Source organism: Onychostoma macrolepis, chromosome 01, assembly GCF_012432095.1.
Source record: "Onychostoma macrolepis isolate SWU-2019 chromosome 01, ASM1243209v1, whole genome shotgun sequence".
Lineage (NCBI taxonomy): Eukaryota > Metazoa > Chordata > Actinopteri > Cypriniformes > Cyprinidae > Onychostoma > Onychostoma macrolepis.
The window spans coordinates 54,802-68,845 of NC_081155.1; the positions used below are offsets into that span (position 1 = coordinate 54,802).

Sequence of the window (14,044 nt, forward strand, 5' to 3'; positions counted from 1 at the left end):
CCCTAAAGTGACATTTGCAAAAATATAAAAACAAAGACTTTCACGTGCTCACAAGAAATGTTTTGCGTCGGCACAAATAACTATCGCATGCTCACCAGAAACATTTTGCAAGCTCAAGCATTACAGTTTCAGGTTGCATCACTTCTGCCATCTTACAAAGAAAAAAATGAGCATGGTTGCGCATGAATTAGCCTAATTGAGATCTGTTTTGGCCTTTTAATACATTGTTTCTGTTCTTAATAACTTTTAACAGCTTTTTCCCTCAGGCTATATTCCACCTGAACAATACATAACATCTCAGGACTGTACATCTGTACATAATCTGTAAAATCGCACGATTGCACATTCATAATTATTTTTTTTTCTCTCTATATTTTGTGCATAACTTTGCAAAACGTGCACATTCATAATTATATTTTATCTATATTTTTATTACAATATAGCTACAATTTTTTTAAAGTTATTTTCTATTCTCTTTATTATTAGTGTTATATTTCATTCTACCTTAAATTATATGTCTGCACTATTTCTGTACTTTCCCCACTGGATGCTCCTGTCACCAAGACGAATTGGCAATAAAGCTCTTTCTGATACTGACATTTAAAACACATTTTGAGATGTAGAAGTGATTGGTACAGTAAAAAGTGCTTAAATTTAGTATTTTGACAGGGCCATATATAGTCCCACAGAAAACTTGATCATCTCAATGTTTTTTTTTTATTATTTAATTTGATTTCAGTTAGGTTTTCAATAACTGCTGTTAATAACTAGTTTCATAATTCAGATTTTTTTTTTTTTTTCTATTTTCTCTATATTGCGTACTTCCTAAATTAGGTATAACTTCCTAAAACAATTGCACATTCATAATTCTATTTTAACTATATTTTTATTACCATATATTTATTATTTATTCATTTATATAGGCCACATCCATATTATCCTGCAGCTCAAGACTGGTTGCCCACTGAAGCTAAGCAGGGTTGATCTGGTCAGTATCTGGATGGGAGACCTCCGGTGAAAACTAGGTTGCTGTTGGAAGAGGTGTTAGTGAGGCCAGCAGGGGGTGCTCACCCTGCGGTCTGTGTGGGTCCTAACGCCCCAATATAGTGACGGGGACACTATACTGTCAACAAGCACCGTCCTTCAGATGAGACGTTAAACCGAGGTCCTGACTCTCTGTGGTCATTAAAAATCCCATGACACTCATAGTAAAGAGTAGGGGTGTAACCCCGGTGTCCTGGCCAAATTCCCTCCACTGGCCCTTATCAATCATGGCCTCCTAATAATCCCCATCCACTTGATTGGCTCTATGACTCTCTCTCCTCTCCACCTGTAGCTGGTGTGTGGTGAGTGCACTGGCGCCGTTGTCCTGTGGCTGCTGTCGCATCATCCAAGTGTGAAAACATGTGATTTTACAGATGAAAAGTTTTGAGAAGTCATGTACAGATGTCCTGAGATGTTATGTATTGTTCAGGTGGAATATAGCCTGAGGGAAAAAGCTGTTCTTATGCCAGTTCAGTGATGATTTATCTGTGTTGGAATGCAAGAACAGACACAATGTTTTCGTATTGAAGGCCAAAATAGAGCTCGTTTTCTTATTTGTAAGATGGCAGAAGTGATGCAGCCGGAAACTGATACGCGTGAGCTCGCAAAAAGTTTCTTGTGAGCACGTGAAAGTCTTAATTTTGTTTATTTTTGCAATTGTCACTTTAGGGGCTCTGCAGGATATTTGAAACATACAAAAGTGTATTGGCTACAACTAGACAACAAATGCTTAGACTCTTCTCCACTCTTTAAACACACAAAAACATCAGCCGTTACAGACAGTGTTTCTTGAGTAAAGAAAACGCTGTACTTATTCAAACATCAGTTCTTTATTTACTCTTACATTGCAAAGAAGTGGATGTCTGTCTTCAAACTGTGCGTCGTGGCGCTTCATTCTGAATGGAGGCGGGGTGGAGTTATGAGGTTTGACTGACAGTTTGAGGATCCAATGGCGTTACGAGGTTTAGTCACAAGCTCTTTTGAATCCCTTTTTATTGGTTAAATATTTGTAAAACCCACAAATGGACATTACTATGACCAATAGCCCCGATTTAAAATAGTAATAACACAATATAATATAGAAAGGAAGTTTTTGATAATTTTCCACACAGTGGCACAGTGGTTAGGAAACACTGCGTTAGCGTATGCGTACAGTTGAACTAGAGCTGTAAAGGTATGACAATTTCTTATTAAAATTATAGTGAACTAAATTATCATGGTTATCAGTATTATCATTGTATTGTTAAAATGTACTGGAAATGTTCAAAAAATACTGACACATAAATCTTTTCACCAAGTTTTGTATTTAAAATCAACAAACAATAAAGAAAATAGCTTTTGTTTGTATAAACACTAAAACAATAACTTTATCAATGATGTGCAGATTTTAAATGACAACATGACTCAACTCTTTATCTAATAGCATGTATGAAATGTTCAAATAAAGCTTTGAAAAAGTTTTAATAAATGGTAAACCTTAAATTTCAGACTTTAAATAAAGAAAAGGGTTAAGTCAAAATGATAATTGATTAATAAATGATTATATGTATTTTATCTGGTCCATAGATAATTCTAAATGCCTTATCCAAATTGTTTAAATGTGCAGAATCCACATTGTTTTTCATCAACCGGTCAAAATCTACAGAAGGGAATGCAAATTCTGTCTATTTTTTTGGCCGAACAAAACCTGTTGCACACATGCTGAATGTGAATGTGAGTCTGTGTAAATCCAGTGTTTGACAGCAGGTGGTGCTTATGGAGCAGACTAATTACAGCTGTTTCCTCCGTGAAGAGATTAAGAACACTACTTTATTAGGTATTACATGGAACAAAGATGAAAACAAAATGCCATCCAATCTTTTCTGAAGACAGTCAGAATCTTCAGAGGTACATTCATATAATTAATTCATTTGTATAATTCCCTTAGCACTCTTTTAAAACCTCCCAGCTTTCGGCTTTAATGCTGGACAGTATTTATTTATCCTCAGTTGTTCAAATTGCATTAATCGAATACAGTTTTAATGATAATTAAAATATGAAATGATAATACTAACCATGAGGAATTTTATCATGATTTATTGTCAAACCGCTAATCGTTTCTTCCCTAAGTCAAACGCTTAGCCTTTCAAAGTATTCTCTATTTGATGTTGTGCGCGGATGCGGGCGGGCGACACATGCGCTCTAGAAAGCTTCATCCATGTCCAGTGTCTGCTCTATTTTTCCCCCTAAGTTATGACCGATAACAAATATTTTTGAAATCTTTTAAACCAAAGCTGGGCTATCCCATACCCTCTCACTCACAAGCACTTGTTAATGTGAGCATCTGTTGTTGTTGCATTCTCGACTGTTTTGTTGTTCCGTCTCTTTAGTTTAGTTTTCTACTGTGAAACATGGCCCAGGTCAGTGTTGCCACCTTGTGGAACAACTGATTACTGCAAAAATAATTCAATACGCATGTTACAAAAATTAGGTAGTGCATGTACGCGCATACTATTCTGATGACAAAATTCACAATGTGCACTGTGCGCTGTCCCTCATGTTCGCGTGAAAAGTTAAGTATAATTTTTGCTTAATACTGACATTCTGAATGTGTGTGTGAATGATGCAGATCTACATTTATGTGTGTTTGTGTGTTTATAGTGTGAATCATGGAGGAGAGAACAGGATGACAGCGGGACCACGAAAGTGTAGGTCTACTCACACTCACTCACACACACACACACGCACGCACGCACACACACACTCACACTCACACTCACACACGTTTGTTTCTGTGAATTGTGGGGACTTTCCATAGACTTCTATTACTTTTATACTGATCAAACGATATTTTATATCCCCTAACCCTACCCCTTACAGAAAACCCGTTTGCATTATTACACTTTCACATAAACATCATTTTACTATTTTTAATCATTTATTTCCCTCGTGAGGACTGCAGGCTGGTCCTCACAATGTCAAAAATTTCAGGTTTTACTATCCTGTGGGGACATTTGGTCACACACACACAAACACACGTCTTGTCAGCTATCCTTGTAGGGACTCTCCATAGGCGTAATGGTTTTTATATCACCCTACACCAGCCGTACACCTAAATCTACCCCTTACAGGAAACTTTCTGCATTTTTACTTTCTCAAAAAAACAAATTCTGTGTGATTTATTAGCTTGTTTACCCGTGGAGACCTCAATTCAGGTCCCTGCCGTGACACGAGTCCCCATGAGTCGGTGTGTATTCGGGTTTGAGTCCCCACCAGGATATATAAACCTGTATACACACACACACACACACACTCACAGTCTCTCTCTCACACACACACACACAGATTGTTATTTGACTATAATGCGGAGCTCATCTCATAGACTTTCATTGCCCTACAAACGTCGCAGAAACCAGTGTAAAACACTAGATTTAAAGAGAAACATGATTTGTCCAGTTCAGGGCTGTCATGCACTCTTTTTTTTTTTTTTTTTTTGTCTCGTCATGCTTGTCATATAATGCGTGTATAACTGATATAGGGTTATGTTTTATTTATTTTTTAATTTTTATTCAAAATATTCCCAAACGTGTAAACTACAGTATATCATGAAATATTTCGATTCTCAAATATGTGTAAGTAAATGCATTTTGCGCCTTTATAGATTGTTAGTTGATTTATAATGGGCGATGGGCAAAGTAGCCTAATAGTGTAATCTATTAACTACACATTAAAACCCGTCTTTTTACTTAAGTACCAGATATGGGTGTCATGCCATAAAATATGCCAAAAAATACGACTGACTTTGCATTTAAATTGAAAAATTGTAATTTACTAATAACACTTTCATTGTACAGAAAGAAAGCAAAGAACATTTCAGTCGCTCTCAAACTATCATTATAATCACTGAAGCTGTTTACACTGTGAAATGAATATCCTACTTACAACGTACGCACATCTGCACTTTGTTGTTTCTGATGAGAGAATTCACTCAGCGAGCAAGTGAACATAACACCGGTGTTTCAGCAATGACTCATCTGAACGCCTCTGATTGGACATTGCATTCATAAGCTCAACAGAATCGTGTTGTGATTGGTTGTAATGTACAGCGCTGTAAAAATGCGTCTGTCTCTGGATCAGCGAATGCAGATTTGAATTTAGCAGCTGCACTGAACATTCTAATCACACCGGTGTGATTGTATTAAATATAAAAAATATTATTTGGCTTTTTTTTTTGTCTTTTGGAAGCTGCATTAAAAATCCACCTGGCTCAAAAATCTGAGGGGGCACGTTTTTATCTAGTTAGCAGTGCTGGTAACCACCAGTTTTATTTATTTATTTATTTTTTTTGGACTTGCAGTCTGAGGTAAATCTCTTTTTTGGTCTATTTAATCTGTAAAAGAAAAGCTGCTTAATAATTCTGCACTCCTCAATATAAGGAGTTTTCCATTTCCAGCGTTCATGGACAATTATATATCACTTATAAATGATTAAATACAAAATAAATATAAGTTATTAAAATTGATGTGGTTTGGAATTGGTAAAATGTGCTTGGAAAAAATATGATCATAATTTCTTCTCCATATATAAGGCAAGGCAAGTTTATTTATATAGCTTTCATACACAGTGGTAATTCAAAGTGTTTTACATAAAAGGAAGTGAAATAGTAATTAAAAATAATAATAATCACAAAAATAAAAACAAAGAATTTAAAAACAAATGTTCTCAAGCTCTGTTGAAACTCTTCCGCACTGAGAAAACCTTCCAAAACACCTAACTATTCCACTACTTCAGCCCCTACTTACTTTGACCATCATAAACCAAACTAATACAACTCAGAGGTCCTACTTTCAACCAACATGCTTGTCTTTCTTTGCCCACATTCTCTTTACCATCACAGCACTTACTTTAATCTTCTGTTTAAACTTTTTAAATGATATAAAAATGTATTTAAAATGAATTTAATAACCCCATAAGCACCCACGGTGACACGGGTGTCACAAACACTGGTGATTATCTGGAAGGTCTTTTTAAAGCATTATCCCTCACTCAGGAAGTCCCTAAGTGACATATAATGAACACCCAGGTTCAGTCATGTGACAATGTATGCATTTTTTGTTGCCATGGCAACATTTCCAAAATGGTGTGAGAGAGAATGTGGAGAGAATGATGAAAGAATTCATGAAACGCATCCGTGATGAATGAATGGATGAAATGCATTTGTCACTCCGTCTCGAATCTCACTCGCAGGAAGCACTTGAGAAACAGCATCTCTTCCACGGCTCAGTACGCTTTCAACTCATTTTTTTTTAGTTTGGAGCAAGAGACTACGATATTCACGTTACTTTTGACTGATTTTTACGTAGAGAGGGTGACAGCATACCGCATTAAAAGAAATGATCATTCATGTTTTCATAATCGCTGGCCAAACTCAAAAACGAAACTAAAATTAAAACATCTTTGAGAGCAAGGGGGCCCCCTGGTGTTTCGGGGGCCCTATGCAGCTTGCGTATTCTGCGTATAGGGAGGATCGGCTCTGCATATTTGTCACATTAAGAAAAATCGTAATGAGTTGCTCAATTAATTTAGTTGATTCAGTTATTTTAGTGTTACATATTTTCTGCTGCTCATTTCAAACCATATTTTAACAAATCTACGTGCATGTTTAACATGAGTGTGAGGTAGCTATTTATTTTTATTCAGTTTGCACATTTTCGAGTTGTGAAAAAAAATTTGAATTTTGATATATTACAAAAGAGTTGTTGTAAAATTTAATGGTCACAGTTATGTGGTTTTGAAATATTGTAACAGCTCTATGTTGAATTTACTGTTACTGCAGTTCTTCTCCTCAACACTGGAGGGCTACGTCCTCAGGCATGAGGGTGAGGACTCCAATATAAGCAGAGAGAGTAAGTGAAGTTGAAGGGTGGTTGGTTTAATACAAAGGCAGGATGTTTGAGTTATAGCTCACTGGTTTTCATCCTTTGTAAGGCCAGAGATGGGAAAATGTTTTTTCTACTGAATCCCAGAGCCTTATGTTAAAATAAGTGTTACACAATATAATGTTACACGAGGTCTTGTTTTAAGTAGCTCTATTAGACTGTGTACGATAAGTTCAACCGCGAAATGTGTGTGGGAAATGCCATTGGATTATATACCGACGGTCTGTGGATTATTCATTGACTGATTCATCGTGTCATTGCCAGTGTTGGAACACTTGGGACAAAATTGTTGGCAACGGCCAAACAACGCTGGAAACACAGGTTTTTGTAGAACGTATTGCATGGACTGTTTTGAAGGAACTGATTTGTACATACAGTATTATGGAGAGGGGGTGAAAGGTTTGTTTATGTGTGGAGGTTGCTTGTTTGTATACGCTATGACACTTTAATATATCAGTATCAAAAACTCAATGGATGGTATCCCATATTTTTATTGTGGCTTTCGTTAAACTGATGTTTGAGAAAGTTTGTTACACAAAATGGCACCCGAACAGGGACCATCCAAATTATATTGAGTAAAAGCAGTGTGTACTTATTTGAGAGGTAATTCATTTGTATGACAAAAGTTTTGTGTAGAGTGTTTATACCCCTGCCAGTCAATTTATTGCATGAATACTCATTCTGAAGGTCATACTTCCTCATAACTTTTCTAAATGGCGACTGACCCTGCCAAGACTGGGAGTGAGTATCTCATAGAGCCTAATTATAATTCTATTTATTGTGCGTCGGGAACCTATCCGTGACCTGATTCAGTCATTCAGTAGTCTTTATCTGGAGCCTGAGCAGGAGGCCGATGAGGTGAAGGAAGTTGAAGATAGTGGTTTGCTACCACTTCCACCACCTCCTGAAGATGATGATGTAAGTCTTATCTCCCTAGTGTTGGCCAACCGAGTTAAATATTTGGAAACTAGAATGAGTGAAGTAGAAGGAAACCTGAGTAGCTGTCTTGCTAAGTTTGAAACTCAGGTGCTGGATAATTTGAACACTCATCAGAACCAAATAAGTTATTTAGAAGTTCAGGTCAAGGCTTATGAAAGGTCTTTGAATCAACGAGATGAGGCAATTGTTACCGAGGCTAAGAATGAATGTCAACGAATAAAACAGATCTTAGAGGAAAGCATCCAAGATTTGGGTAGAGCAGTCATGGATTGTCTTAAGAGGAGAGATGCTACTTCCAGTCCTGCCAGACATTCAACTCCACTTCCAGAAATTTACTCTCGCTCTATTCAGTTCAAAACTCCCATAAAACTTGACTTTCCAAAATTCAGCAGTTTGGATGGGGAAGACCCTATTGCCTATCTGGAGAAGTGCGAAGAGTATCTCGCCGTCCAACCTTTAAGTAATGCTGAGATTTTGTCTATGTTACCATCTGTTCTTACCCATACGTCTAAGGACTGGTGGGTAGCTGAGAAGGCACGTGCCAAATCGTGGACACAATTTAAAACAGTCTTTCTGCAGTCATTTTTACCTGAAGATCACGAAGTAGAAGCAGAGAGAAGGATTAGGGAAAGAAAGCAGGCAGTGGATGAGAACATTTGTTCTTTTGTTTACCAATATAGAGCTCTATGTCTAAGATTGAAGCCCACCATGACAGAGCGTGAGATTCTCCAAGCTATATTGAGGAACTGCAATCCGCGCATTGCCAGCATTCTGAGAGGAGCTGTGTCTACGATAGAAGAGTTAGTGCGTGTAGGCACGCTGGTGGAACGTGATCTGAATGAAGAGAGAGTTTTTTGGAGGCAAAGACAAGCAGAGCAAGCAACATTAAGTGGGGAAGGAAAGCCAGGCCTAGGACGTCCCAACAGCCATAACATTGCTGTATGGTTTACCAACCCCCCATGACAACTCTGACGTTGCCTTTGAATATTCGTAACCATCATCTGGAAGCAATTATTGACACCGGAAGCTCTTATTCTTTAATCCAAGAGTCTCTCTGGGATCCGATCAAGCAGGAAGGGGAAACTTTGCAGTCCAGTAAGGGTCAAACATTTTCGCTTGCCAACGGTCATATACAGCACGCATTAGGAAAACTTTCTCTACAATGTTTAGTGCACAACCAAGTATATCCGTTCAGGGTATTTGTGATGAGGAATCATGATTTGACCTTTCCTCTCATTATCGGACTTGAGTTTCTGTCTATTTCTGGTATGAAGTTGGATTTTGCTTCCGCATCCTATGTATTCCCTGAAGAGGAGAAGTCACATTATTTTATTGCTCCCGCCAGCTTTAAATTTGCTGATGGATTGTCTTCCGCTACTAGACTGCACGTAGCACTTCCATCTGTGCAGATGAGTGATGCTAACCGAACAATGATAAAAGGACTGGTTGATGCAGCTGTGGTTTCACGAAGTCAAAAATGACAGCTAGAACAACTGTTGTTCGAATGGACCACGGTGTGTACAGATTCGTTGGGATGTACTTCCAAAATTACCCATCAAATTAATATTAAGGATGAAATACCGGTAAGGAGAAAAGCATATCCGACACCTGTCCATAAACAAAAGTTTATAAATGATGAAATAGCTGAAATGCTGGAAAAAAGAATAATCAGACTGTCTACCTCTCCCTGGGCTGCTCCAGTAGTGCTGGTACCAAAGAAGGATGGGAGTGCGCGCTTTTGTGATGACTATAGAGCCCTGAACACCAAGAGCCCCCTTGATGGCTTTCCTATGCCACAGGTGCATGACATCCTTACTTCTCTTTACGGAGCTACGGTTTTTAGTACACTGGATTTGAGGAGTGGCTATTGGCAGGTATGCATGGAAGAGGCCAGCATCGCTAAGACTGCGTTTGTCACCAAAACTGCCCAATATGAATTCTTACGTCTTCCCTTTGGGCTGAAAAACGCTGCAGCAACTTTCCAACGATTGATGAATTCCATCCTGCGGAAGTTCATTGGCAAGTTTTGCTTCGTCTATATTGACGATATTGTGTGATATTCTACCAATTTCCAAGAGCATTATGGACATCTCTGTCAGCTATTTGTTGAGTTGGAGGCTGCAGGATTGACATTGAACCTGAAGAAGTGTAATCTTCTCCAAAAATCCCTCTCTTTTCTTGGACATGTTGTCTCAGAGGGGGGGAGTGAGGACAGAACCCTCAAAGGTAGAAGCCATAAAAAACTTCCCCATTCCCAAGACGGTGAAGGAAGTTCAGCGCTTTCTTGGGTTAGCGGGTTGGTACCACCGCTTTATTCCCCATTTCTCCGAACAGGCAGCCCCTCTCCATGCTCTAAAGAAGAAAGAGGCTAGATGGGAATGGACCACAGAGTGTCAGCGAGCTTTTAAAACTTTGAAAGAAGCTCTTCAGAAAGCCCCTATGTTGCGACCCCCCCCCCTGATTTCAGTCGTGACTTTCGAGTGCAGACTGATGCTAGTAACATCGGGCTCGGAGCTGTCCTTACTCAAGAGTCAGAGCAGGGAGAAATGGCGTGAGTACCTAGAAGGCTGTCGTTTTGACGTACTGACAGATCATTCCGCTCTTACTTGGGTTTTCAACCAACCCCGACCTTCATCCCGTCTCACGAGATGGGCGATTAGGCTGCAAAGCTTTGAGTTCATAGTGAAGTATCGGAAAGGTCAATGTAACCTAGTTCCGGATACATTGTCACGGGGGTTGGAGGAGGAGATTCAAGGGAGCATAGCCCTTTCGCAAGCAAATAGTGTACCATATGATTTGCCGGTGAGCTGGGAGGATATCGGTAGAGAACAGAAGGAAGATGTTACTCTCCAACCTTTCTGGGATGAGGTAAAGAATGGTAGCATAAGTACCCACCGTGTGCATTATGTTAACCAGAATGGTTATCTCTTCAGAAGTACCACTGACAAGAATAGGGGTCAGAGTTTACAAGTTGTTATGCCACCTAAACTCCGTGAACATTGTCTGCAGTATGTACATGCCAGTCCATTAAGTGGGCATCTTGGGCGTATGAAGACATTACGGAAGTTACTAGAGGTAACATATTGGCCTGAGATTCGAAAAGATGTCTGGAAGATGTGTAAGGAATGCCAAATATGCCAACAATATAAACCCTGCATCTCTAAACTGGCTGGGCATCTCCAGTCCACACCAGTGGTCGAACCGAATGCTGGGGGTTGATTTGATGGGGCCATTCCCTAAAAGCACTCGTATGAATGAGTACCTACTGGTGGTAGTGGACTATTGCAGCAAGTGGGTCGAACTGTTCGCGATGAGATCCGCAAAGACCCCTCTAATAGCTAATATCTTAGTTAAAGACATCTTCACGAGGTGGGGAACTCCAGTGTATCTCGTATCAGACAGAGGACCCCAGTTCACTTCCCAATTGTTGAATGAGACCTGTAGGCAGTGGGGAGTGATACAGAAACTTACCACCGCCTACCACCTCCAGACAAATCTTACCGAACGGATCAATAGAGTTCTCAAGACAATGATAGCCTCCTATGTCCAAGATAATCACTGACAATGGGACCGGTGGGTTGCTGAATTTTGCTATGCCATCAATTCCGCCTGGCAGGAGAGCACAGGTCATACTCCAGCTGAGATCGCCTTAGGGCAGAAGTTGAAAGGCCCATTGGAACGGTTGGTACATAAGCCTCCAAACCCTGACCATTTAGCATATAGTTTGCTAGAGCGGCAGAAAGCATGCTAGAAAAAGTGAAGGAGAATGTCAATAGAGCTCAGGAACGACAGGCCCGATATTATGATCTCCGAAGAAGATCAGTACAATACCAACCCGCAGATTTAGTCTGGATACTCACTCATCAAGGGGGGTTGTCAGTAACTTAAACAACACTCACACTCTTTTTGCTACTGTTGAGAGACTGTTTATGAGGTTTGAGAAGAAGGTCTGTCTAGCTGTGGCTAGTTCCACATTGAAAGCATGAAGGCTGTCTTTATAGAGGCTATAGTGAATTTTGAGTTTCGTCTTCTGCCACATCCGCTCCGCTTTTCTGCATTGTCTTTTCATACTCTGAACTGCTGTTGATTTTCTCCATGGTGATTTTTCTCTGCCAGTCTTCTTGCTGACCTTTACCGGAGCAATATCATCAATAACATTCTTAACTTTTGAGTTAAATGAATCCAGGAGAAGATCAACAGAGTCTGCCAAAATATTTGGTGTTAACTCTCTGGGGTCGGCTGTCTCGCCAGCGAGACGAGCTCATTTTTTTTCTTATCAGTGCGAAAGACACTAAAAATACTCTGTCGATTTTGGTCATACAGATAAGTGTTATACATCAATTGAAACTTTGCAGTGTCTATTTTTTTCGGGTACACTCACAATAAAAACAAAATGTTGTGGTTTTGGAAAATAGAGAAAACAAACCGGGTGCGCTCTCTGTCTTCTCCGTCTTCGCGAACTGCTTTTAGAAACACGTCACTAAAATGAACTGTAACTCAGCAAATACTCAGCACACAGACAAGGGAGTTATATTTATCTATAGAAACCTTGAAATGTCTACTTTTAAATGTAAGTCATATTGAAAACAAACATTGTGGTGAAGTAATCCGTATGAAACCAACACGATGTTCAGTCTGTCCCATCTAACTCATCATCTCTAATGCGATCCCGCCCCCTCGCGGCTCGCGCCGTTCATATGTAAATAACCACGTGAGACACGTGCCTGTGTAAACGCCCAACGCAAACAAAGTGAGGAGATCGTTCATCGCGGCTACTGTTCATTTCGGGAAGAAGACAAGCTGTGTAAAGGCAGGATTTCCCTCAAAAGAAGAACAACATTTCATCCAGTAGAGGAGATTAATCTGAGTAAGTAATGTTTCTTTTTTTGCATTAGTTAACGTGTTATTGTGACATAAACTTGAACAGATTTACTTGTTGGGTTTTTCCCAAACTACAACATGATGAATGCTACGCATCTAAGAATGTTTAGACGATGTTTATTATTAATACTCTGTTCACAAATAGATTTTAATAGCGTGCTAAACAATAATAATTAGTTTCTCAGTTATAAAATATCATTTTTATAGTAGGAGTACATCCTTTTATAAAATCATACATACTAGGCTATATGACTACAAAATCATAGTTGGGTTTTTCCCAAACTATAATTCCTGACTACAATATTTGAAATCAAGTAAAACATTTTGAATATGATAGACAATTCATTGTATTTAAATTTCTTATGGCGCGATGATGTTTTCATGCTCTATATAAAACAATAAAAGTAATATGAGTGTACACTGTAACATGATGAATGCTACGAGTCTAAGTATGTTTAGTATTTCTCTGTTCAGAAATAGATTTTAATAACGTGCTAAACAATAATAATTAGTTTCTCAGATATAAAACTTCTTTTTTTATGATAGTACAAAGCACGTGTGAGTCTATGGCTACAAAACATATATATATATATACACACTCAGATGTTCCCGATATTAACATGCTCACAAATGTTTGTTTTTTTTGTTTGTATTGTATTGAATCGGATACCAGCACCAGATGTATCCTGATGTCTCTTCAAACTGTTTTTCTCTGAGAGCGCTGTACCAACACCAGATGTTCAACTACACTGATATTCTATGTTAAAACAAGCTCCTTTTCTACTGATTATGTTTTTTTCTTCTCGAATCCATGGAAAGAAGTAGAAACACTTAAATAACACACGTAAATATCAGGTATGATTTACTTGTTTCGCTTGTTGAACAGAATCTGTTGCAGGAATGACTCAAAGTCTGTTCACATCTCTGTGGTTAGATCAGTGTGCACAATAATGTGTCTATGACCTTCATTATGTATGTTTTGATTATACTATGTTGTAAATAAAATACAAATAATTAAAAAAAACCTTTTTTCCAATCTCCTCACATTCTCTCTTACCTGCCTCACAGTCACACTGATGGGCCATTAGGGGAGGGCCCTTTGTCTCTCAGGTGAGACTCACTTAATATTCATGGTCATTGCCACTCCCTCGCATATAGACCCTCGATCACAAAACATGTCTTGAAAATTTTAAATCAATGTATTGTTTTCTGTGAATGAGTAAGCAGAATGATTTTCACATAATTTTGAAGAAAATATTCTA

General features: G+C 38.7%; 1 protein-coding gene across 4 annotated transcripts in view; it reads left to right on the forward strand.

Moving 5' to 3' along the window:
* LOC131524005 (NACHT, LRR and PYD domains-containing protein 3-like) overlaps positions 1-14,044 on the forward strand; it is a 70,018-nt gene that overhangs the window by 42,401 nt on the left and 13,573 nt on the right. For all 4 annotated transcript variants that reach the window (XM_058750873.1, XM_058750741.1, XM_058750813.1 and 1 more), the window contains one exon: positions 3,685-3,731. In XM_058750873.1, coding sequence (XP_058606856.1) covers positions 3,685-3,731 — 47 coding nt within the window. The remainder of the gene's footprint in view (positions 1-3,684; positions 3,732-14,044) is intronic.